This window comes from Panthera tigris, chromosome B1 (genome assembly GCF_018350195.1).
Source record: "Panthera tigris isolate Pti1 chromosome B1, P.tigris_Pti1_mat1.1, whole genome shotgun sequence".
In the NCBI taxonomy this organism is placed as follows: domain Eukaryota; kingdom Metazoa; phylum Chordata; class Mammalia; order Carnivora; family Felidae; genus Panthera; species Panthera tigris.
The window spans coordinates 101,565,438-101,590,605 of record NC_056663.1 but is presented as its reverse complement, the minus strand read 5'-3'; the positions used below and the strand labels follow the sequence as shown (position 1 = coordinate 101,590,605).

The 25,168-nt window shown below is 35.2% G+C and overlaps 1 protein-coding gene across 12 annotated transcripts in view; it reads left to right on the top strand.

Moving 5' to 3' along the window:
* The window catches only part of KIAA1109 (KIAA1109 ortholog), a 214,937-nt gene that overhangs the window by 266 nt on the left and 189,503 nt on the right, over nt 1–25,168 (top strand). For 8 of the 12 annotated variants that reach the window (XM_042983965.1, XM_042983968.1, XM_042983964.1 and 5 more), the window contains exons 2-8: nt 1,440–1,520; nt 1,831–1,889; nt 3,008–3,099; nt 14,294–14,415; nt 17,558–17,674; nt 18,697–18,775; nt 20,391–20,455. In XM_042983965.1, coding sequence (XP_042839899.1) covers nt 14,319–14,415; nt 17,558–17,674; nt 18,697–18,775; nt 20,391–20,455 — 358 coding nt within the window. In that variant the 5' untranslated portion in view covers nt 1,440–1,520; nt 1,831–1,889; nt 3,008–3,099; nt 14,294–14,318. Of the gene's footprint in view, nt 1–13; nt 544–1,439; nt 1,521–1,830; nt 1,890–3,007; nt 3,100–14,293; nt 14,416–17,557; nt 17,675–18,696; nt 18,776–20,390; nt 20,456–25,168 lie in introns of those variants that run through there. The other 4 variants (XM_042983963.1, XM_042983959.1, XM_042983962.1 and 1 more) reach the window with 4 other exon arrangements.

The following is a 25,168-nucleotide window of genomic DNA, read 5'->3' as shown; positions in this document are numbered from 1 at the left end:
GGGCAGGGTTGGGTGAGCAGTTTTCCATCATCTCTGGAACTCAGCCAGGTCAGAGTCTGGAGGTTTGGCTTCTTCGCCGCTGTTGCGGCGTCGACTCGTTTCCTAGTTTGCTATTCTTACCTGCAGCACCGGGACCTGTAGACCGGGTGTAGAAGGTCAATGGGAAGGCCTGGAAGAGCCATTACAGTCGATGGTTGGGGGCGCCGACGCCGGAGCGGCCTCTGTGGATGGTGATAAGACGGGTGGGCGGCGCCCACTTGGTGTGTGGACTCCGCGGGCGGGAAGGACAAGCGCACCTGCAGGCTCCGGCTTTAGCCTTGCTGGGAGTCCTTGGCTGCGGCAGACCCCGAACTGCTTAACGTAGGGTCTACTGACCGATGGCGGTGGAGCCTTAGAACCTTCCGCCTTCCCAATCCTGGCGGGACGTGTGTTGTATTGTGAGTTGGTGCTTGCTGAGTTTACACTATTGAAGAGTACATTTCAGCGGAAACAATATCTTACGGTCAAAGGAAGGTGAAGGGAAGTTGATTCTCCTTCTGCAGAGTATATTCTTTTCTCCCCTCCTCCACACCTAACTCCCACCCCCTTTGACCTTAGTTTTGACAGTAGACAGTTAGGGACGCTTGTTAAATGGAAAGAATTCTTGTAAATTTCCTCTGTAAGAAAATCATGTTTTGGTAACTGCCCAATGGTGTACGTTTCAACTGGTTTCATGTTACTGCTTTCACCCTGTGTATGGCATTGAAGCTGATTTATTCTAAGTTAACCATAAACATTTAATATGAAAATAGATGAATTAACCAGAATATTCATTTTACATAATTGTTGAGTAAGACATATTTTATGTGCATGTTATCTCATTTAATCATCATAACGATCCTATCACGTTAGGTCTGTTATTACTCTCATTTTATAGATGAACTAAACCGTGCAGCCCTAAAAATCACCTTGTACAAAGTAGAGATGTGATTTAAACCAGGTAATCTGACTGCAGTTTAAGGTCCCATAATCAGTATGCTTTATCATCTCCCAAGTATCTGAACAGTTTGCAAAGTGATTTTCATTTGATGAGAAGTGTGCCAGGTGGTTGGAATAGGAAGGAAACTGAGGCACCATTCCTGCCAGCAGAGAACCAACAGTTTGAGAGGACAACTTTTTTAAGGCCACACTTTGAGTATGTTTTAAACATAGGATTTGACTTCTGGAACCTTGTTCTAAAAGCTTTAGAACACTGTAATTTGGAAACCGTGGTCTTATTCTAGTTTAGAAGTATTTCTTGTCTGGAAACTTTAAAGAAGGAAATGTGATATTGGAGTAACATTAAACACTTTCTATGTGTGTGCATTCACACTCATGCAATCAAATAATTTATTCTGAAATGGTGCAAATGTTGATAAAGCCAAAATATCTTCTATAATTGGTTAAAATGTTCTTTTCAGGTTTGTTAAGATGAAACGCTGCAGGTGGGCCTTCTGAAGACAAGGAGAAAGAAAACACTGCAGACTCTGGAAAAAAATTGAGTAAATATTTTGGCCAAGTTTTTAAAAAAATAATTTCCAATTAAAGCTGAGATAGACGAAATCTGACTTTCTGCTTCAGTTGTGTTTTAAGCTGCTTGAATGGTCATAGAATGAAGTTTGGGGCAGTATATAACATGACCTGCCATTCATCTTACCTCACTTTTGAATTGTTGATATCTGATTGACAATTAAGTTGTGTGCTTAGCTTGTGTATTGGGAGGAGAAAGCCAAGGGAAGCTTTGGCTTAATTCTCTATCAAGTGTTAACATTTTTTTCTTTCTTTTTCTTGCTCATGCCCATGTTATAAAAGGCTTTAAAAATAAATGAAGAAAATTAGTTGACTTTGGTTTGTTCTTCACAGGATACTAGGTATGTTGAAGTCAAGTATATTTTATATTATGAGTTCTATGGAGATTAGTAGAAGACAGTTAAACATGATGAAGAAATATTTAATTCATTTCATCAATATTTATTGAGTACCATATTTCAGGCATTATTTCAGGCTTTTAGTATTAGTGTTCATCATGGCCCTTGAGAATACTAGAGTAGTGAATTTTGCCTGGAAGGTAATATTTTTGTGAAATATCATACCTTTTTTTATTTCTATGTGCAAAGATGTTTTTGGTTTATATAAAAGACTAGAAAACAGCACTGCCCATATGGTAAATGTTTGTATTTATAATAAATCTTTCATAATTTTAGTTAATAAAGGAAGGTACTCTACTAGTGCTACTCTAAGGTACAGTGGGATACTAGGATTCTTCTAGACTTCATTTCATCATATTTTTTTTCATGTTAAAGATAATGATAGAATTTCAAAAATTTCTTGAGAGGTTAAGAAAATTAACTTTAATATGAGAAAATTTCAGGCAGTTTATATATAACAAATAGAAGTGACATGGTCAGGCAACAGTCTGGTGATGAGTTGGAGGGTGATGAGTTTGGCAGAGTGGTGATCATAAGAGGCATTGTAATAATTCAGGTGGCAAATGAGAACCAGAAGTACAGAGATGCAAATGGGAATTAAAGATGGAGATGGATTAGATAGATGCAAAGGAGATGTATTGAGTAGGATTTTGGGCTTGAGAGAAAGTCGAGTCTGGGTAATTTTTAGCTACTGTCATATGCAAGCACATAATAAGTGTATAATAAACATTTGAAGGATAAAGGAACTGATATCTGATATCTGGCTTGAGAAACTGAGTGGATTCTGGGACCATTTACTGAGGCAGTATAGGAAGAACAATAGATTGGGGAACATGGTTGTGGGGCTGTTGTTATGAGGCATCTGTGACTTGCAAGAAATGTCATTAGGAAGCTGGATATAGATCTCAGTTAAGAAGACCCCGCTGGGGATATAAAATTTGGAGTCTCAGCTTATAGATGATGGTTAAAAGCAATGTGACTAGATGAGATCACTCAGGGAAAAAATGTAGAGTAAAAGAAAAGAAATGCGGATAGGGAAGACTAATAAATCCCTATCCTAGAAGGAAGACACACCTCAAAGGAGATGAATGAATGGATAAGGAAGCAGGAGAATCACAGAAGTCAGTGGAAGAACTGAGTTTGGAGAAAAGGAGTGAGTATTAAACACCTTTGAGATATCAGATAAAATGAGGACAAAGAAAGTATCTATCAGACATGTCAAGAAGTTGTTGGGGCACCTGGGTGGCTCAGTTGGTTAAACATCTGACTTTGGCTCAGGTCATGATCTCTGCATCAGGCTCTGCTGACAGCTCGGAGCCTGGAGCCTGCTTTAGATTATGTGTCCCTCTCTCCCTCTGCCCCTCCCCCGCTCATATTTTCTCTCTCTTTCTCTCTCTCTCTTTCTCTCTCAATCTCTTTCAAGAATAAATAAATGTTAAAAAAAAATTTTTTTAAAAAAGTTGTTGACCTGAGCAAGAGCGATTATATGGATGGAGCCAGTTCACAGTGGTAAGAGATAAGGAAATTGAAATAGGTACTGTCATTTACCTATTTCAGAAAGTTTGATTCTAAATTGAATAGAGAGGGGATCACTAGATATATGAGTTTGAGAGTTTTTGTTTTTTAAAGAGTATTTTTTTTTTTTTTAATTTATTTTTGGGACAGAGAGAGACAGAGCATGAACGGGGGAGAGGCAGAGAGAGAGGGAGACACAGAATTGGAAACAGGCAGAGTTTTTGTTTTTTAAAGGTATGAGTGATATGATTTATAATCTTTATTTGCTGAGGATAAAAAACATCAAAAATAAAATTTGAAGATAGAGGAGAGAGGGACAATAATTAGTGAAGCAAGGTCACTGACTAAGCTGGAAGGGATGGAAAATGAGGATGCAGGTCAAGGGTGCTTTAGATAGACTTCTGAGACAGGAGTTAAGGAGATGGTGATGATTACGGATACAGATGAATATGTAGAGGCAGGGTAGGGGTTGCTCCACAGAGTCCATGCAGGAGACTCTCACTTAAAGTAGAGAGAGGAAATGGTTCATTCATGGGATTGGTAATCTTCTTGGTGTGTTATTGCTGATTCCTCATCTTTTGGTAAGTTGGAGGAGAGTAGAGTGCATTAGTTTAGCTTAACATGACTGGTATGAACTATCAGAGTAGAGATAACTTGTAGTTATCTTGCAAAATTACTTTTCACATACTTTGTATTAGTTATCTATTGCTGAGTAACAAATTATACCTGAACTTAGTGGTTTAAAATATTTACTATCTTAGTTTCTGTGAGTCTGGATTTGGAAGCGCCTAAACTCAGTCCTTCTGGTTTAGGGTCTGTCATGAGGTTGCAGCCAAAATCTTGGCAGGAACTTCAGTCATCTCAACTGTGGCAGAAGGATTTGCTTCCATGATGGCACACATACATGTCTGTTGGCTAGAGGCCTCAAAGCCTCACCATGCCGATCTGTCTAGGGCTTTTATTTTATTTATTCATTTATTTTTTTAATTTTTTTTTTCAACATTTTTAATTTATTTTTGGGACAGAGAGAAACAGAGCATGAACGGGGGAGGGGCAGAGAGAGAGGGAGACACAGAATCGGAAACAGGCTCCAGGCTCCGAGCCATCAGCCCAGAGCCTGACGCGGGGCTCGAACTCACGGACCGCGAGATCGTGACCTGGCTGAAGTCGGACGCTCAACTGACTGCGCCACCCAGTCGCCCCTGTCTAGGGCTTTTTAAATGTCCTAACAAGGCATCTGGCTTCCCCTGGAACAGATGATCCAAGAGAGAACAAGGAGGAAGCTGTGATGCCAGTTTTGACTTAGTTACACACCATTGCTTCTGACATACTCTTTTACAGCTGTATCACTAAGTCCAGCTCACACCTGAGAGGGGAATTAAGTTCTACCTCTTGAAGGGAGGAATGTTAAAGAGTTTTTGGACATTTTAAAACTACCATACATTTTATCAATTGTCAAGTTCTTTAGGGGCAAAAAAGCTCTTTAAAAGTCAGTGAATAATAGCCTTTATGATCAGGTGAGAGAGAGGTTCTAGAGGAGTGGGAGGTGGTTAAGTTAGATTTGGTTCGCTTTATAATTTGGCCTTTTTTGCTGCTAATCAGGCTGCACAACTTGTGTTACCACTCAGGGTTATTTAAAAAAAGTGCTTGTTGACCCTTGACTTAATAGAGAATCATTTTAGGTTAAAAAAAAATGCCATAGTGGGCAAAATATGAATTTTTTATGCCAAAATTTGAATTTTGGTAGCATTCATATTAGCTTCTAAATGTAGAGGTGGGAGGAAGGATCTCATTTTTCATATAACGAAACTTAGAACTAAGAGATAATTACTGGGGCCTTAGCTGTGTTTGTGCTTAGCTTCTCAGTGCCATAGTTTTCTTGTCTTTAAAATGGGGAATTGTTAATGAGTAGTTATTTGTGACAATTAGATGAGTAAATGCACGTAAAGTGTTTAGCACTGTGTCTAGCACACAGCAAACCTTGAATAAGTGTTGTAGCCATTGTTATGATAGCTATATTTTTATCATTTTAATGGTGAATTAATGCCATGGAATGAATGTTTCAAAGGGTAAGAGAACATTGACCAAAATGTTTAAAGTCTGAATTTTAGATTATTGATCTGTTTGTACTTGGTCACTTTTTATGTATACGTAAAGTATATTTCTATTCACATCCATTTAAAATGCTGAGTCTCATATCACCAGTAGTACTGTATGCGTCATATCCACATAAAACTTCCCCAAAGCAGACTTCTTTGTTGTTTTACTTACATGAAAGTTCAGTTTCAGTTGTAGCAATATCATCAGCTCACAGGAATTGGCTGTTAAATGAATCTTGTGGGCTCTTAGGGTAGCAACATGCTAATAAGAAAACGTTTTCTTTGAACTTGATGTGAGGAGAGTGTTGGTAAACACATGTGACAAGTTTCTCCCTCTCCCCACATCCAAAGACCCTTTTTGGTTGGGTGAATAGTTTTAACATGTATTTGGGAGGGTTTCTGACTGAAGTGACATAAGGTAGAAGATAGAACCTTAAGACCCAGATAGGAAAATGGAAATAGATTTATTACAAAAATCTTTTAGAATTTTACTTTGCTGGTGCTTTTTAGTGTTATGCCTTCTGGTGTATTTTTAATCTAAATGAAAGTTGATATATTGAATTCTTGATTAAAAGAATTGAAGGAGGGGCACCAGGGTGGCTCAGTTGGAGTGTTCGACTTCTGCTCAGGTCATGATCTCAGGGTTCATGAGTTCAAGCCCTGCATCGGACTTGCTGCTGTCAGCTCAGAGCTTGGAGCCTGCTTTGGATTCTGTGTTTCCCTCTGTCTTCCTTCTGTCTTTCTCTCTGCCCCTCCTGCTTATGCTTTCTCTTTCTCCCAAAAAATAAATAAACACTTAAAAAAAAAAAAAAAAAGAAAGGAAACTTGCAGAATGTGTTCACTAGTCAGTACAAAATGAAGACAAAACCCCACAACCAGTGAATGGGAAGTAAAAGTAGGAGGATTACATCTTTCACTTGGCAGTTACTATTGAGCTCTTTGCATTGCTGATCATGTCAAGGAATATGTTGAAGGTAGAAATTAGTTCTGGTGCATTATTAAAAGTGGATTGTATTTAAGAATCATGGTTTCTTCTAGGTTTGGAGAATTTGAGGTCTGTTCTTTTTACCCTATTACTAGATATGTTTTCTACAGATTTTTAAGAGATTTGTTTTGCTTTTAATAAGTACTTAGGTAAACCAGCATAAATTTCTGTCTATAGCAGTGAGGTGTGTTAAAGTGCAACATTTTTGTTGAATGATATGATTTCTGAGATGTTAAAAATTCTTTCATATATAACATAAAGAACAGTTTTTGTAGCATAGATTACGTTATTAAAAAGTATGTTTAGTTTGCAGATTTTTAGTGTTTGAATTGTCACTCACCATATCTGAATATTTCTTTAGCAATAGTTGCCTGGTAACTAGTGTATTTTGGTACTTGATCTGCTTCTAAGAATCATATCATACTCACTGTTATTTGTAGAACTATGTTATTCATATTAACTTAATTTCTTGATTGTTATTTGTGCCAACTAATTTTTTTGGTTATAAAATTCTGTTATTTAGTTAAATATATGTATTTTTCTCATATATTGTAAGGAATGAAATGCATTTTAGTCATTGTCTACTGCTATGCATTTTATTTATTTTTTTTAGCTTTCACCTTTTTTGTTGAGCTGATTTTTTCTTAAAGAACATTAATGATAGTAGCTTAGCACCACTGCTGTAATGTGTTTCTTGTCAAGCACTGTATGTTAGCTTGTTTGCTTCATGTTTTTAATGCCTTGAACATCTCTTCAGAGAAGAGATGGCCGTTTGGAAACAGGCTTAAAGAGATTCAGTAACTTGCTCAAGCTATCTCACAGCTAAGGAAGGTATTGAAGGTATTGAAAGGGTAGAGCAAGCTTTCCATTTCAAATCTGACTGTAAAGCCTAGTTCCAGTATACCAGATGATTTCTGTTATTTCTGATAGAATGTTATTTTACCATTTAATTCTGTTGGGTTTTGGAGTTAGTTTAATAGTGAATTGTGTTTGTTGCACTTGGAATCCTGGGACTGAAAGGAACCTGGAATGACTTTCTCGGTAGAGATGATTATATACCTGGTCTAACTTGAGAGGATAATTGTCTATCTTGTTTGTTTAAATGAACAGAATAGGACATTATAGATTTTTGTTTTATTTTGAATTTTAAGAGATAATATTGGTTAATACTCCCCTTGAAGGGATGGATGGTGGAATTTAAAGCCTTGTATCCTGATAGGTAAAATAATTTAGTCAGATTGGGCTTTTCCAATCACTCTATGTTTAATGGGTAATAACAACCTTGTTAATATATTCCATTACTATCTTGTAATGTAAAATTTACATATTTATTTTATGTGAGATATTAGTTGTAGTAAGTACTTCCCTATTTTATATACTTTATTTATGAAGCATCATGGAATTGGAAAGTCATGTGTTTTAGGCCGTTTACCTTTAGATTGGTGAATGGTCAGTGTTTAAATGAATAGCTCAAATATTCTAATCATCCTTGAAACTTCATTTTGGATAAAAATGTTGTCGTGACCTGATTTATGTTTTACTTTTGTTTTGGGATGTCATTATGTCATAGTAGAGATGAGTAGTCTGTTCAGACAGTTCATTTTTATTGGTATTTACTTAGATATTTGGGTCAGTTATCTGGCTTCTTAATTTTAAGGTGGACATAAATGGCTTTGAAATGGGGAACTTTTACAAAAGTATCTCCAGATAATTTGTTACATATGAGCAGAAATTAAACAGTAACTGAAAAATTCTCAAGTAAGTGTATGTATTCTGTAACAGTTACTGTAGATCAGTAAAATTGGCCAAGGGTAAGTGCTTTGTCCTAATAGGTGTTTAATTTTACCTGATGGTAAAGAGAATATGAATATTGATGAAGGTCAGAGGAGAGCTGTAAAGTTCATTTATTTTCCAACTTTTAAAACTCATGCAGTTTCTTTTATATAAAAGGAACTGAGGGCACCTGGGTGGCTCAGTTGGTTAGGTGTCTGATAATTGATATTGGCTCAGATTATGATCTCGCGGTCCTGAGACCGAGCCCTGCTCTACACTAACAGCTCAGAGCCTGCTTGGGATTCTCTCCCTTTTCTCTCTCTGCCCCTCCCCTGCTCGTGCATTTGTGTGTTTGCGCTCTCTCTCTCTCTCTTTCTCTCAAATTAAGATACAATACAATACAATACAATACAATACAATAAAAACATTTTAGAAAAGGAACTATAATTAAATGCAGAGAATTTTAATATGATGGTCTGAAGATACAAAGAATTGTGATTTGTCTTTTTATACAAAGAATTGTGATTTCATTGTTGTGTGAGATTTGATTAAACTTTTTTCACATTAATTGGGTTGTTAAAAAGTTGAATATCCTCTTCTTAAACTCAAGCAAATGAAAACCAGATTTTCTTGAGAGTGAAAAGATCACTTAGGAATCTTTTTGGCTCTGGGTACATTGGAATACTCACTTATCATTTTTTTTTTTTTTAATACTCACTTTTGGCGATAGCTCATAATTATGTACTTTCATGATGATGTATTTATTTCATTCATTTCTGAAACAAGTATTTATTGAGAGACTTCTGTATACAGAACTTGGTTAGATATTACGCTTAAATGGGTAGGGTAAACCCATCCTTAAGAACATTTGTCTACCAGGGGAGACTTCTAAAGTAATAATTGTAATATTGTAATATGGTACGATAACTGCTAAGATACAGGTATTCATTCAAACAGCCTTTTTTTTTTTTTTTTTAGTATTTTCTATATTGCCAGACATCGTACTAAATAGGTTATTGTAAATATTCCAAATCTTATACTTAATACTCAGAATTCCTTAGCTGTATTACAGAATTTTTAAGCTCAATAAATATTTATTGAATGAATAAACAAAAAAATAGCTCAACATTATCAAGCAACTGTCTTAACTATGTTGTTCCAAAAAATCAAAATCAATATTTACTTTCCTATGACAGTACCCAAGAAAGCTCTGTCTCTTCATAACCAGATCTTCTCACATCATAGGTAATGTTATATATAGACTTGTTCCAGTTTAACCCTGGTATAGGAAAACCTTATACCTGAAATCCTGTGTCAAATTATGGGATGATATCTCTTCTTTTGGAAGAAGGTAAACTAACCAGTGCAGTGAAGTTTTCTTGACAAGCTGAGGGCAGGTGCACAGATCCTCCAGTTCCTCCCACTCACCCCTTTTCTGAGATGATAAATAATTATTGCTGAGGTAGGGTGGAATTGGGGGACTTGGGGTAAGCTGTGGTGATGAAGGCCCTCTTATTCATTATTTTCTTTCACCAGCCACTTAGGGTCATTCTTCTTACAGTTGTCATAAACACAAATTAAAAGCTAAAAGCTAAGAAAAATAGAAAAGGAACAGGTACTGTAGAAGTTATGGGACTAGTGCCAAAAAACTTGGAGTAATAAGTAAAAAAAAAAAAAAAAAGAAATAGAAGAGATTTTAGATAAATATGAATTTGGCTTTTTTTTTTTAATTTTTTTTTATTGAGAGAGAGAGAGAGAATCCCATGAGGGAGGGGGAGAGAGAGAGAGAGAGAGAGAGAGAGAGAGAGAGAGAGAGAAAGAGAAAGAAAAAGAAAAAGAAGTGGATGGAGCTCACCTGAAGAGGGGCTTGAGCTCACCTGATGCGGGACTCAAATTCATGAACCATGAAATCATGACCTGAGCCGAAGTCAAATCCTTAACCAACTGAGTCACTCAGGCGCCCTGAATTTGATTTTTCAAAAATCTATGGAAGCCATCAGATTCTTTCATCTTCCTATCACCAGATCTCCCCATATCTTGGTCTTTCCTTTCCCTTCTTCCTGTTCAGATGAAGGAAATGTTTCTCTTTCTGTCATATATATATATATATATATATAGAGAGAGAGAGAGAGAGAGTATATTCCTTTTCTAAAGGAGAGTATCTTCCTTTTCTAAAATGTTTTTATTGTATTGTATACAATATATATGTATGTATATATATATACACACACACACACACCCTGAATTAAAGCAAACTTTTAAAAGATATTAAATATTTAACACTGTGTCCTTCAAATGGTATGGTTTTATGATCTCTTTATTTTATTTTTTAATTTTATTTATTTTTTTATGATCTCTTTAAAGTACAGAATCATTTTTCATGTAAAAGAAAGCTATCCTCAGATTTAATAGGACTGGTAACAAACAAAAAAAATAGTTCCTTAGTTTAGGTCTTCCTAGAACCAATACCTGGATAAGGAAGGACTCAAGTACAGAAGTGATCGTAGGAAAGACTGGTAGGAGAATGGGGAAGTAAGAAAGGAAAGGGATTGAAGTCAGTAAAGGGCATTATCCTAGCAGTTACCACTGTGGGCATCTGGAGCTCACTACCATTGGTGAACTCTTGGGAAACCAAATGGAATATGCCTTATGGGCGCATGGGTGGCTCAGTCGGTTAAGCGTCTGACTCTCAGTTTCAGCTCTGGTCATGATCTCATGGTTGGGGAGTTTGAGCCCCGCATTGGGCTCTGTGCTGACAGCGTGGGGCCTGCTTGGAAGTCTCTCTCTCTCCCTCCCCCCCCCCTTCTGCCCCTCCTCTGCTCTCTCTCAAAAATAAATAAGTAAACTTAAAAAAATACTATGCCTCAGAGTAATCCCAAATCAAGAACAAAGAAGCTGCAGTTGTGTATCCACCACTTTCCTAGCCGTCATTGATGTTACCTCTTTGGCATTTCTGGCTTGCCCTGAGTATAAGCTGAGCATGTTTCTGCAGTCCAAAAGCAGCCCTCAGTAAAGTATTCAGTTGTTCCAAATGAGCAGTCATCTTGTGTAGAGATGAATGCTAACAGTATGTGGGCAAGGCACCAAAAGCATTGGTTGCAATCAGCAAATATTTATATGGTGTATTATTTACTATGTGCTGGGTGCTATTCTAAATGGTTTACATACATGAATTTATCAGTTTTCACTATTCACCTCTGTCAGGTAGGTACTATTAGTGTTCTTGTTTTACAGATGAGGGAATAGAGCACAGAATGGTTAGGTAACTTGCCAATGGTCACACAGCTATAACATTAGATCTGGTAGTTCTCACTTAGTCTAGTATAGAATCCATGCTCTCAATCCACATAATGTCCTGTTTCTGGAACAATATAGTCTGAAGCAGGATCTTTGGATTCTACTGTTTTTTCTTTGATGAGTGCCTCCTCCTTCTCCCTTCCCTAATCTCTCTTAATGTTCTTTATGTCCTTTCTTGATGAAACTTACTTGTCCCCCTTTCTAGAACAGTATATATTCCTTCCATTCTTACATTCAAGGCTGTCAATTCAAATAATTCTTGCTAAGGTGATCTTTCTGATGTTGTGATGAACTTTGAGTTTGCTCAGTATTTGCACTTTAATTTTTTAAAAAGCTAAGTATTTAAGCACTGAAGAAAGACATGATGCTAGAATGACAGATGACTGAGTTGTTATTTTTGGGTTGGGAGACACCTATTTCTTGGTTGGTTATAAGAAGAGGTCAATAGATGTATGCTTGGGCAAGAAAAGTCTCTCACCTGTCATTTCCTATCTTCTAGTTACCAAATCTCCCTTTTTCTTTTTAAATTATGGAAGTATTATATGCCAATCGTAAAACATTAGACAATACCTAAGTGTCAAGAGTAAAAGTGGAAGTCCTGTTTCACTGTTTCTTTTCCTTCCTCCTAAGTCTTTCCCAATGCTCTCTCTAGAGGTAACGATAATATGGCTTCACTGTTTTTGCTGATTTAAAAAAGTGCGTATATATACACACACTCCATATATGTGCACATATATACATATGTGTGTATATATATGGTGTCTATATGTAATATACATAATGGATAGTCTTTTTTTTATGTTTATTCAGTTTTTCTTGAGAGAGAGAGACAGAGCATGAGTGGGGAAGGGGCAGAAAGAGAGGGAGACACAGAATCTGAAGCAGGCTCCAGGCTGTGAGCTTTCAGCACAGAGCCTGACGCGGGGCTTGAACCCATGAACTGTGAGATCATGACCTGAGCCAAAGTTGGACGCTCAACTGACTGAGCCACCCAGGCACCCCTGGTCTTTTTTCTTTTAAACATTAAGTGGAATGCTATACATTTTGTTTCTCAACTTGCTCTTTCCCTGCTAACATTACATATATCCTGGTCTTTTCTGTGTATCAGCCCATATAGAGCTATCTCATTTTTTTAGAAAGGCTGCATATTATTTCCCAGTAAAGTATACTATATTTAACTATTTAATTATTTTCCTATTAATTGATATATTTTTTCAAATTTTTCAGTACACTGTGTAATGCTGTCCAAGTTAAAGTATACACATTCTTACAGTATTTGAATAAATTGTTCTTTCCAAATGTAGTTTACTCCCCAACTATGTATGAGTGCCCATTTTCCCATACTTTTGCTGAAGTAGTTGTTTACAGTCTTTCTAATTTTTACTTATATCACTATTGGGTGATTGTCCCAATGGTTAGTGATACTATCTTTCTCTGTAAATTGCCTACTTATATATTTTGTTCATTTGCCTATCATATTATTTATATTTTTTCCTACTAATTTGTGGGATGACCTCCATTTCTGAAGGACCAAATTAAGATTTTGAATTCTGTCTCTAAAAGTAATGTAAGTAATGTAAGTATTAGATGTTTGATAATTTGATTTTTTTATGCCAGTGAGAAAGAAATAAAATAGTTTGAATGTAGTATTTGAAAAGATTTTACAGGTAATTCACTTTGAAAAGTAATCATTTTGGAAAGGTATTTCCTAAAATGGTGGTAGTAGTGGTGGTGTTAAATTAGGAACTTTGATAAATCTCTAGTTTATGCTCTGTTTGCTTTGAGCTGTTTCACATTTTCATGTTTTTCTTTGTCACTAAAAACAATAATTGCCACAATTTCTATTTTAATGTAGACAGCAGTTTTGAATATCATGGATTTCAGGAAGAATAAAGAGAATATAGATGAGTCATGAAAATATTGAGGGGTGTCTGAGTGGCTCAGTCAGTTAAGCATCCGATTTCGGTTCTAGGTCATGATATCACAGCCCGTGGTTTGAGCCCTGCATCAGGCTCTGTGCTGACAGCTCAGAGCCTGGAACCTACTTTGGATTCTGTGTTTCCTCTTCTGCTTGCGCTGTGTCTCTGTCTCTCTCTCAAAAATAAATAAGCATCACAAAAAATTTTTTTAAGAAAATATTGAGAGAGCTTGTCTTAAAACATGTAGGTCAGATATTTTCTTACATAATAGATAAAAATACCATTTAAAATGATGTAATACTTGAAAACAGTGGCTGTGTTCAAGGCACTGTCACTGGTATTCTGGGTACAAAGATAAATAAAACAATCCTTACTGATCATAATATATTGGGAGAGAGAGAAGCGAGATAGATTAAGTTCAAGTTATGTGTCTTTGGGAGGATGCTCAACTGACTGAGCCACCTAGGTGCCCATCCTTTAATTCTTTTAATCAAGAATTCAGTATATCAGCTTTCATTTAGATTAAAAATACACCAGAAGGCATAACACTAAAAAGCACCAGCAAAGTAAAATTCTAAAAGATTTTTGTAATGAAACTATTTCCATTTTCCTATCTGGCCCTTAAGCTTCTCTTTTATCTTCTACCTTATGAACTTTTACTTTTATTAAATTTACCTTTTTTCCTGTCTTAAATGATTTCCTTTGCAGTTTAATAAATCTCTGATTCTAAATTTAATATATGAACTCTTTGGCCTTTAGATGCTGCTCTGGAAAAACTTCAGTAATGGATCAAAGGAAGAATGAGAGTATTGTTCCTAGTATCACTCAATTAGAAGATTTTCTTACAGAACACAATTCCAATGTTGTTTGGCTCCTAGTTGGTAAGTAGAATATATTTTCTTGTATTTTGTTTTTTATGTACAGATTAACAACTGTCACATTTTAAGCAGTAATTAGCTGAAGTTGAAATGCTTACACTACCATTCGTTTATTTTTTGGAAAAAAGGTTTCAATCTGTATTTCTTTTTTTTTTTTTTTTTTTTTAAATTTTTTTTTAACGTTTATTTATTTTTGAGACAGAGAGAGACAGAGCATGAACAGGGGAGGGTCAGAGAGAGGGAGACACAGAATCTGAAACAGGATCCAGGCTCTGAGCCGTCAGCACAGAGCCCGACGCGGGGCTCGAACCCACGGACAGCGAGATCGTGACCTGAGCCGAAGTCGGACGCTTAGCCGACTGAGCCACCCAGGCGCCCCTCAATCTGTATTTCTATGAATATTTGCTCTGGCAAGTGCTCTAGAGGGCTCTTTTTCTTAGGTTGCCTCCTTTTGTGTGAGTTAGGGGAGGTGGGAGGAGAAGAAAGACATTGCAATTAGTTTATCTTTCCTGTCGCAAGTCCACTCCTTCACCAAACCCCATCTCAGTGCGTGCACGTGTGTGTGTGTGTGCGCACACACACACTTTTTTTTGTTTTATCATGATGAATCCCTATGGTAAATATGTTTTTATAGCAAAATAAGAGTGTATATGCCTAGTTAATCTCATCTCTTTCCTTACTCTATACTTAACAGTGGGCTCTGCCAGTAAAAAAAAAAAAAAAAAAATTGGGGGCTAATACTTCAGCAGTTTTCTAGGTACATAGAAATAATACAAAACAGTGTATAAATCAATGGCAAAGAGAGGGAGGGAAAATGAATGAATGAATGAATGAATGAATATGAATAAGAGGAAGAGAATATTGTGGGCTGTTACTGCCCAGAAAGTTTTTGTGGATTTGAATTTTAGCATAAAAATTAGAAAGGTAGAGAGGAAAATAGAAAGGGTAAGATGGGGTAAGAAGGGAAAAAGAGGGTAATGATATTTATTGTGTATCTTCTGTGTGCCACATACCACTGGCATTTTGCATATGTTGTCTCAATGCTCGGAGAAGACTTAAGGTAGGTATTATTCTTTTCCTTTTAACATGTTGGAGAATTGAGGCCCATAAGGATTAACTAACTTACACAGGTTACATAGCTCCTTTTTTTCTGAGTGCATGCTTATGTTTCTTTCATGACACCACAGGACGTGTAAAGAAATGGGTAGAGGTGAAGTGTATATGGAAGGAATTATGATTTAAACTTTGAGTTCTGATTTTTTCTAATTGACAGAAGTGCCCTATTATAAATCATTCATTAAAGCCAAAAAAGTAAAATGAAATGCAAAATATTAATATGAAATAGAACTTCATAAAAGCAGCATTGAAAATTACCTTTTAGGTTAATTATGGTAGAATTCTTCCTTATTTCCTATCACCGTCTTCTCTTATTACCTAGAATTTCTGACTTTTTTCTGTTGTATACAACTCCTTTTCTTAAGGAAAAAACAACAGCAACACCCAGAAAGACATTGATTATTTACTCTTGCTGTTTTACTAAGTGGCCTCATGATATTGAAGGGGTTTGAGAGACATGATAGAGTGAAAAGGCCACAAGTCTCAGGTTGTATAATACTAGAAGCATACTTTCTCAGCAGATACCTCTTGCCTTTCCGAATGACCCACAGTAACCTGCTGTCAATACAGTGATTTACAGTAAAAATTAGCAAAAAATGTTTTTAAACTTAAAACATAATGACATATTCAAATCACTATTTTGTATACCTGAAACTAATACTATATTATGTGTCAACTATACTTCAATAAAAAAACCCAAAACACTTTTTTTTTAATGTTTATTTATTTTTGAGAGAGAGAGACAGAGTGTGAGCAGGGGAGGGACAGAGAGAGACGGAGACACAGAATTCAAAGCAGGCTCCAGGCTCCACGCTGTCAGCACACAGCCTGCTATGTGGCTTGAACCCATGAACCATGAGATAATGACCTGGGCTGAAGTCGGACGCTTAACCAACTGAGCCACCCAGGTGCCAACTCCCCCCCCCCGCCCCCCCAAAACACTTTTTACAAACAAAAATACAATGACATATCATCAAAATAACTTTTCAAAAGAATTGTTCTAGAAATAATATTTGCAGACAAATCATAGCACTTATTACATCAGAGCTGTTACCGTCAATTTAAGCTACCCTGAGAAAATATATTTTGATTCTCCGTGACTGCTTGGTTTTATCCATATTAAAATAACCTTTTTAAAAAGTTAGGAACTTAATGTGCTGTTGTTAAATGGTGATACATGTTAAATTGCTTTACGTTATTTTGTCCTAATTTGGAAAATAGTTATACTTCTAAAGTGAATAAGTAAAAGGAAAGGTATTATCAAAAACTGCTTTCTTACATTTTAATTTTTGTATATTAATGAACTAGGTTCTTTGTGGGAATATTCTGAATCCTGTAAGTGACTATAAACTTTTCATGAAAAATTGTCAAATTTGAAATACCATTTACTGTAGCATATTCACTGGCATTCTTTAAAAGTAGGTTATTGTCTTATCTATTAGAGCAAAATAGCATAAGGTGGCCTGTTTAATATAGATATGCCTTTATGTAGAGTAAAACTCTCACTTCTTTACCTTTTATTAAAAAGCAGGAACTATTGATTAAAAAAAAAACACTGCTTTTTCTCTGATTTAAAAAAATCATTGGTTTTCATTCTTTTTAAATAACTGTAGCCTTTAGGACACAGCTTGGGAATGAGCTTTTAGCCTAATAAAGGTGGACATTTTTCAGAATATTTAGAAATAAGGGCTTTCTCTTTCCAGAACATCTTTATATATGTTTAATAACTAAAACAGTACAAAATAGAAAGAAAACAAAAAAAAGAAGTATTTCTTTAGTTAATCTGATTGGAATATGTGCTTTTCTGGCTAATACGTAAGGAAAAATGAGAAAAGATGGATAAGGTAGAGTCAGTATCTGGTGTTAAAAATCCAAGTATTAAATTCTAAGAGGACATATTACTATATAGAAGAAAGTCCTATCATTTCTGAATGTAATGATCTTTTACTAACAAGTTTTTATTAAGATATTAAAGTGATTGTAAAGGAAACTTATAGTGAGATTCTTTTGCATTTTTTTCTCCCAACAGCTACCATTTTGTCCTGTGGATGGATTATTTATCTCACATATTACAATTCTCGAAATGTTGGTCTTATTTTAACATTGGTTCTTAATAGATTATACAAACATGGGTATATCCATATTGGTAAGTTTGAGTAACACTGAATTTTTTTCTTCTGCATAACCTTGAGATTTATATTATAAATTTATATTTTATAAGTGATCATCAGAAATTACCTTTGTTTTATGAATGTTAACCTAACTGGAATTTCTCTCACACAGCACTCTATGACAGAAGATAAACTATCACTTGGTTAGGTTCTTTATCGCATTCTTGTTTCTTAAAGTGTTTCTATAGTAACTTTTGGATTTTTTTTTTTTTTTGCTTGTAAAAGATACTTATTAAAATAATTGGAAAAATATAGGCACATATAAAATATAGAAATAGAAATTTCTTAGGATACTACTATCCGAAAAGTTTCTAATGCTCACTGAAGTTTTTGCCGTTTTTTTTTTTTTTTTTCTTTCAGTAACCTCTACTTAAAAAAATCTATAAGTTGGAATCATTTTGTGCATTTCATTTTGTGGTCCACATTATTAACTTAGTAATGACTACTTATAAGTGGGAAGTTTTCAGATTCAAGGGTCTATCAGGAACCAATATGTTTTAGAAAGCCCTCGACCAGTGGGAAAAAGGGTTGAGAGGTCACTGACTAGAACCATCCTAACTTTCCTTAGAGTACTTCTTAGTGGTCGATATTAATAACATTTCCCTCAAACATAAGTCATCTTCCACTAATTTGAGACAATGACTGGTTCCTGGAATCAAAGAAATTAATGGAGAAAGATGGTGAATTATCACTGCTTTGGGATTTATTTAATAGTTGTGCATAATTAAGGGAATTATTCATATGGAGCAACTATTTAATGTCTTCATATGCGTATTTAGCAGTTTCAGTTCATAGTGATGGTACTTATTGTGCTTTTTGTTATATTTGAGGAAAGAGGGATAGAAAATTAGTAAGGCTGTAAGGACATCAGGAGGGAGCCAGGAGAGAACATTTAATTATTGAATAAATTGAATGCTAAGATTATTTTAAGCTTCAAGTACTCTACTCTGTATCAAAACAATTCCATTAATCGCTGTTGTTGTTTTTCCTACAACAGGCTCCTTCTCTTTCTCTGTTCTTTCTGGAAAAGTCATGGTTCGTGAAATCTATTATATTACAGAAGACATGTCTATTAGGTAAAAAACAAAAAAAACTCATCTTAAACTTGAAATATTGTAAATTTTTTTCTGATTATATTTAATATGACTTCTTCAAATAAAACCATAAATCAAAAATAATTTTTTCAGAGAAAGATAGATACCATATGTTTTCATTCTTATGTGGATCCTGAGAAACTTAACAGAAACCCATGGGGGAGGGGAAGGGAAAAAAAAAAAAAAAAAAGAGGTTAGAGTGGGAGAGAGAGCCAAAGCATAAGAGACTCTTAAAAACTGAAAACAAACTGAAGGTTGATGGGGGGTGGGAGGGAGGGGAGGGTAGGTGATGGGCATTGAAGAGGGCATCTTTTAGGATGAGCACTGGGTGTTGTATGGAAACTAATTTGACAATAAATTTCATATAATAAAATAAATAAAAACAATTAAAAAAAAAAGAAGAAAAATAATTTTTTCAGTAAATTATATCCGGTGAATTGATGTTTAAAAATATTTTTATCAGATTAATTAGCTAAGGTTCAGACTGGCAAAAAGTTTATCAAAAGGCAGCTTGTAGGAATGAATAATCTCATTTCATTCCTATTATGAATACTTGAGCCATTAAATTACCTGACCATTTTTCTTGGAGAATTCATGGTGGTCATTTGTTACATAAAACAAGGATCAGGGATGCTGATAATATTTTTAAGGTATTATAGGTAATATGTTTTAAGAATTGTTTAGTGTCTGTTAGCTATTCTAATTTTATTTATTTTTTTTTGTTTTGAGAGAGAGCAGGGGAGGCACAGAGGGAGAAGGAGGGAGAGAATCTTAAGCAGATTCCATGCTCAGAATGGAGCCCAATGCGGGACTTGATCTCATGACCCTGAGATCATGACCTGGGCCGAAATCAAGAATTGGATGCTTAACCAACTGAGCCATCTAGGTGCCCCTCTAAATTTACTTTAAGAAGGATACACAAATCTGAATATAATAAAAAATGATAAATAATATATTAAATACATTCTTCTGTAGGCCTTAAAAGAAAAGCTTACTATATTTTTGTGATTTCCTAACATTTGATTTCTTAACTTAGATAGAACTTGAAAGTTTTGAATTAGTTGAGAGGTGCTAGGGTTTGTCAACACTCACACCTCACTTAAAATAGTAGAGACAATTTCTTTGTGACTCTAACATTATTTTTTAAAGAAAAGTAAAAAGGTGAGAGTCTATAATTATGTTCATCATTTTGGGGCATGAGGTGCTTTATAATTGTAGAGATGAACGAGTATCTTGAAAAGCTTCTATTAGCATTTTAGTGTTCCCCGTTCAAGATTTGGCCTTTTATTTATATAGTTTTTACACCATTAAAAAAATATCATTTATAGAAGAAAAAACTTTTTCTGTTAGCACATCATTTTCCTATTACATGTGATATGTCATTAAATTTTACCTATATAGAGTAATTTAGACTATGCAAATTCTCTTTCCTTATTTTTAACTGGGATATTAAGAAACATTTATGTATACCAGAGATCCATTGAGAACTTTCTGTATTTTCATATTCATTACCAATTGCTTCCTTTTTATAACAACTAATTAAATGAATTAAGTAAATTGTTACTGAAGTTTTTATTTTGTAATTTATCTTGCATAGAATTCAAGATGGATTTATAATTTTTCGGTGGTGGAAAATGTATAATCCAAAGCAGAAGCAACATGGTGAGTCTTCATGTTTTTATTTATTTGAAATCTTTAATTATATGATGAGTGTTTTCACTTACGGACATTGAAATATTTCACATTTTATAATAGATAAAAATATTTTTTAAAGTTTTGGCATTTAAAAACTCTGATTTTCTCACCAGTTGTCTGGAGATCTTTCAGCAGCTTTCCTCTTGCCTGGTTATATTTAGTTACTTTAGCATATTATTTATTCAGGGTTATCCTCAGTATGACCCTTACCCCTATGCATAGCTTTACCTCCTATTACATCTGTGGATCTAACCCATACTATAGTTAAAATGGACTTCCTAGTACTCTTTAATCCTTCTACTAAATCACTTTTCCTACTTTTCAGCTTCTGTGACTTTATTCATACTCCTGCCTGACACTGTTACTAATTTTCATTTATCTACTATGCTAAGGGTGAAGAGAAAAGAAGACATGAAAGCTCTAGACTATCTTCTGGTTCTGCTTTAATCATCAAAATTTTATCATCTCAGAGTTTTCTCCCTAGGTCTTCATTTCACAACTCTATAAGTGCTCCTGTGCCCCTAACCCTCCTACTTGATGTTAACCATACCAGTAGCTTCAAGGAATGTAGACCTTGACTTGACTCCCTAGAATAGTGGTTCCTAAACTTTTTGATCTCAGGAACTATATGTACATTCTTCTATATTACTGAGGAACCCAAAGAGCTTTTATTTTTGTAATTTATATAGATACATATTGCATTCAAAATTACACCTGATAATTATAGAAACATTTTTGATTTCATTAAAAATTAAGAAACAAAATAGATGAACATAGGGGAAGGGAAGTTTCAAATAAGATAAAAACAGGGAGGCAAACCATAAGAGACTCTTAAATACAGAGAACAAATTGAGGGTTGCTGGAGGGGTGGTGGGTGGGGGATGAGCTAAATGAATGATGGGCATTAAGGAGGATGCTTGTTGGGATGAGCGCTGGGCGTTCTATGTAAGTGATGAATCACTGAGTTCTACTGAAACCAATACTATACTATATGTTAACTTACTTTAATTTAAAAAAAGTCATAAAGTTCCTTTTGGCACCATCCTCAAAATATATAATAAACCCTGTACCTACTAAAATAAACAACATACTTTATGAAAAATAACTTTTCCAAAGCAAAAAAAAAAAAAAACCAAAAAAACAAAAAAAACCCCCAAAAAACAAAAAATAAATAATGAGAAGAGTGGTATTATTTTATATTTTGCAAATCACTTTAATGTCTAGCTTAATAGATAATTGGATTCTCATCTGTTTTTATATTCAGTCTGTTGAAGTTCCATGTATAATACAGCCTTTAAAAATAACTCCACTGTCCATTCATGGGAGAGTAATGGAGAAAAAGTTAAACATCTTTGTATAATGCTATTAAAATAGTTTTGACCTTACGGTCCCTGGAATAGATCTTGGGATCCCTGCAAATGTCCGCAGACCATACTCTGATAACTACTGTTTTAGAAGATTTTAGGTGGGGACTTGGAGAATAGTGTCAGAAGATGATGACACTCCTGCACCTTTTCTTAGCTGTTAGCACATTCGGTGTTTCTGGCACCCCACATTGCAATTCTGAAATTGTGGTTAGGTTCTACAGAACTTTGGAACTTCCCAATTTCCTTTTTTTGGTGGGTTCGCTTTAGGAACCTTGCTGTTATTTATAATTTTATTTCTATGGGAAATTAGATTAAAGTTCCAAAAGGTTTTAAACTTAGCACAGGATTGAGGTAGCCTAAATTACTTTTGAATTCATTGTTACTTCACTTTTAGTTTTTTTTTTTTTTGTTTTGTTTTTTTACTGTCATTCCCTTGCTCCCACAAGCTTTTCCCCCTTCAACATAATCTATCATGTACCTTGAAATGACTGGCATAAATTGATGAGAATTTGGTATCTGTAGAATTAATGAAATAGAATGACTAGAAAAAAATAATGGGCAGATTTCGTGTCTGGAAAAAGTTTTCTAAAAATTAGAGTTGTTTGTTGGATAATTTTGAGCAGAGATTGAGTGACTTCAATTTTTTTCAGTGTTTTAAAGATGTTCTTATGAACCAATGAAATTATAGGTATATGAGTTCAGTAGACCCATTTGAAAAAAACCCCTCCCACTACCCCATGCTTTTTACCCCAGGATTCTAAGGAACACAATTAGGGAACAACTGATTTTCTCAAAATCCTTTATCAATTTGGAAGCAACTAATGTTCTCAAAAATCCACATTTTGCAAATGGAAAAACAGAAATCCCTGTGATTAATAACTGATAAAACCAGAATGAAAACTGAAGTCTGCTGACTTCTAGTCTAGTGCTCCTTATATTATAAAACAGGCTTGTCAAATATGGCCCAAGTAGGTTCTTGGAAATTCTTATGTATAAACACTGATAGCAGCTTATGAGAGGAATGAATATGATAATTTGCAGTATCCAGAGGCAACTGCAAGTCTTAAAGCTAAGCCTAATGAGATTGCCCACTTTAGAATTTTCGTAGACATGCAAAATACTATCGTAAATTGTTAATAGCTTTTTTTTGAAGAAAATAATTGCTTCATTTTGTCATGAAATATTTCATCTCCTTAAAGTAGATTGCTTTACATCAAAATACATGGATGTGGTCAAGAGTAGCTGACCCAAGTCCTTCATGAAAAGAGGTAGCTTTTAATAAAAATCTTTACCTTATTTAACAGATATTGTGTATCCATTTTACTGATCCTTGTGTTAAGCTGAAAGGGGGGATTTAAAAAGGTGGAGTTGGGTGTTACTCAAATCTATTTCAGGATATACATGCATATAAGTAATTATCATTAAAGGAGAGAGGGAACAGTGAATGTGTGTTGAGGAAAAATACCATCCTCAAAGTTATCATTTTTAGTATGGCCCACCTGATGTGGTCCCAGCAGGGTCATGGTGTGATGACGATTAAAGTTATGCCCATATGTTAGGAGACAGAATGTTGTGAAAGTCCTATCTCTTAAGCAGCATGCATGATGACAGTGGGTAGGATTATGTCAAGCAGAGGTGGAATAGAAGAGAGTGTACCTCAGGCGAAACAACTGGTTTAATCAATGGTGTTGAGGTTGGAAAACAGGGGTGTGTTTAGAAATTAGAAAGTAACTCAATTTGGTGGTAAATATAAGATACAGGATTAATAGGGGATGAAACTGTATTGTGAAGGATATTGAACACCTGGGAGTCTCTGCCATTGAAGATTTTTGAGAAGGGGAGTGATAGGAACTTACCTCATTTCAAAGGATATAGCAAAATGTAATTACTACTTCTGATGAATACACCCCAGATTAATATAAATAGCTCATACAGTAGCCCTTCCTAGACTGGCTCTCCTATGCTGTTTTTTGTGTCTTGGATTCTTTTTGTCTTAATGTTAACATATTTCTGTGTCTCAGTTTTCTCTGTAATTGTCCTTGATAAAGAATAGAAATAAAATTTTTGGATATTTTATATCTTAATATATAAGAATATCTAAATTGAGGCACCTGGGTGGCTTGGTCATTTGAGCATCCAACTTCAGCTCAGGTCATGATCTCGTGGTTCGTGGGTTCGAGCCCCATATTGGCCTCTGTGCTGGCAGCTCAGAGCCTGGAGCCTGCTTCGGATTCTGTGTCTCTGAAGATTCTGTGTCCCATTCTCTCTGCCCCTCCCCCACTTGTGCTCTGTTTCTCAAAAATGAATAAATATTAAAAAAATTAAAGAATATCTAAATTATTTTTTCTTATTTTTGGTGTGCTAGTGCTTGCAATAGAAAAGATAACACACCTCATCTTATAGTGACGTTAAAAGTTGGTAGACTTTATTAGTTATCACATTTGAAATTCTAATTATTTGCTCATAGTTTTTCCTATATTTTAACATTTCTTTCTTTCTTTCTTTCTTTCTTTCTTTCTTTCTTTCTTTCTTTCTTTCTTTCTAAATTTATTTATTGTTTAATTGACATCCAAGTTAGCATATAGTGCAACAATGATTTCAGGAGTAGACTCCTTAACGCCCCTTACCCGTTTAGCCCATCCCCCCCCCCCCCACAACCCTTCCAGCAACCCTCTATTCTCTATATTTAAGAGTCTCTTATGTTTTGTCCCCCTCCCTGTTTTTATATTCTTTTTGCTTCCCTTCCCTTATGTTCATCTGTTTAGTATCTTAAATTCCTCATATGAGTGGAGTCATATGATATTTTTGTCCTTCTCTAATTTCACTCAGCATAATACCCTCCAGTTCCATCCACGTAGTTGCAAATGGCAAGATTTCATTCTTTTTGATTGCCGAGTAATACTCCATTGTATGTATATACCACATCTTTATCCATTCATGTGTCGATGGACATTTGGACTATTCATACTTTGGCTAGTGTTGATAGTGCTGCTATAAACATTGAGGTGCATGTGCCCCTTCGAAACAGCACATCTGTATCCTTTGGGTAAATACCTAATAGTGCAATTGCTGGGTTGTAGGGTAGTTCTATTTTTAATTTGTTGAGGAACCTCCATACTGTTTTCCAGAGTGGGTACACCAGTTTGCATTTCCACCAGCAGTGCAAAAGGGATTGTCTTGTCCACATCCTCACTAACATCTGTTGCTGTGTGAGTTGTTAATGTTAGCCATTTTGACAGGTGTGAGGTGGTATCTCATTGTGGTTTTTCTTTGTATTTCCCTGATTGATGAGTGATGTTGAGCATTTTTTCAT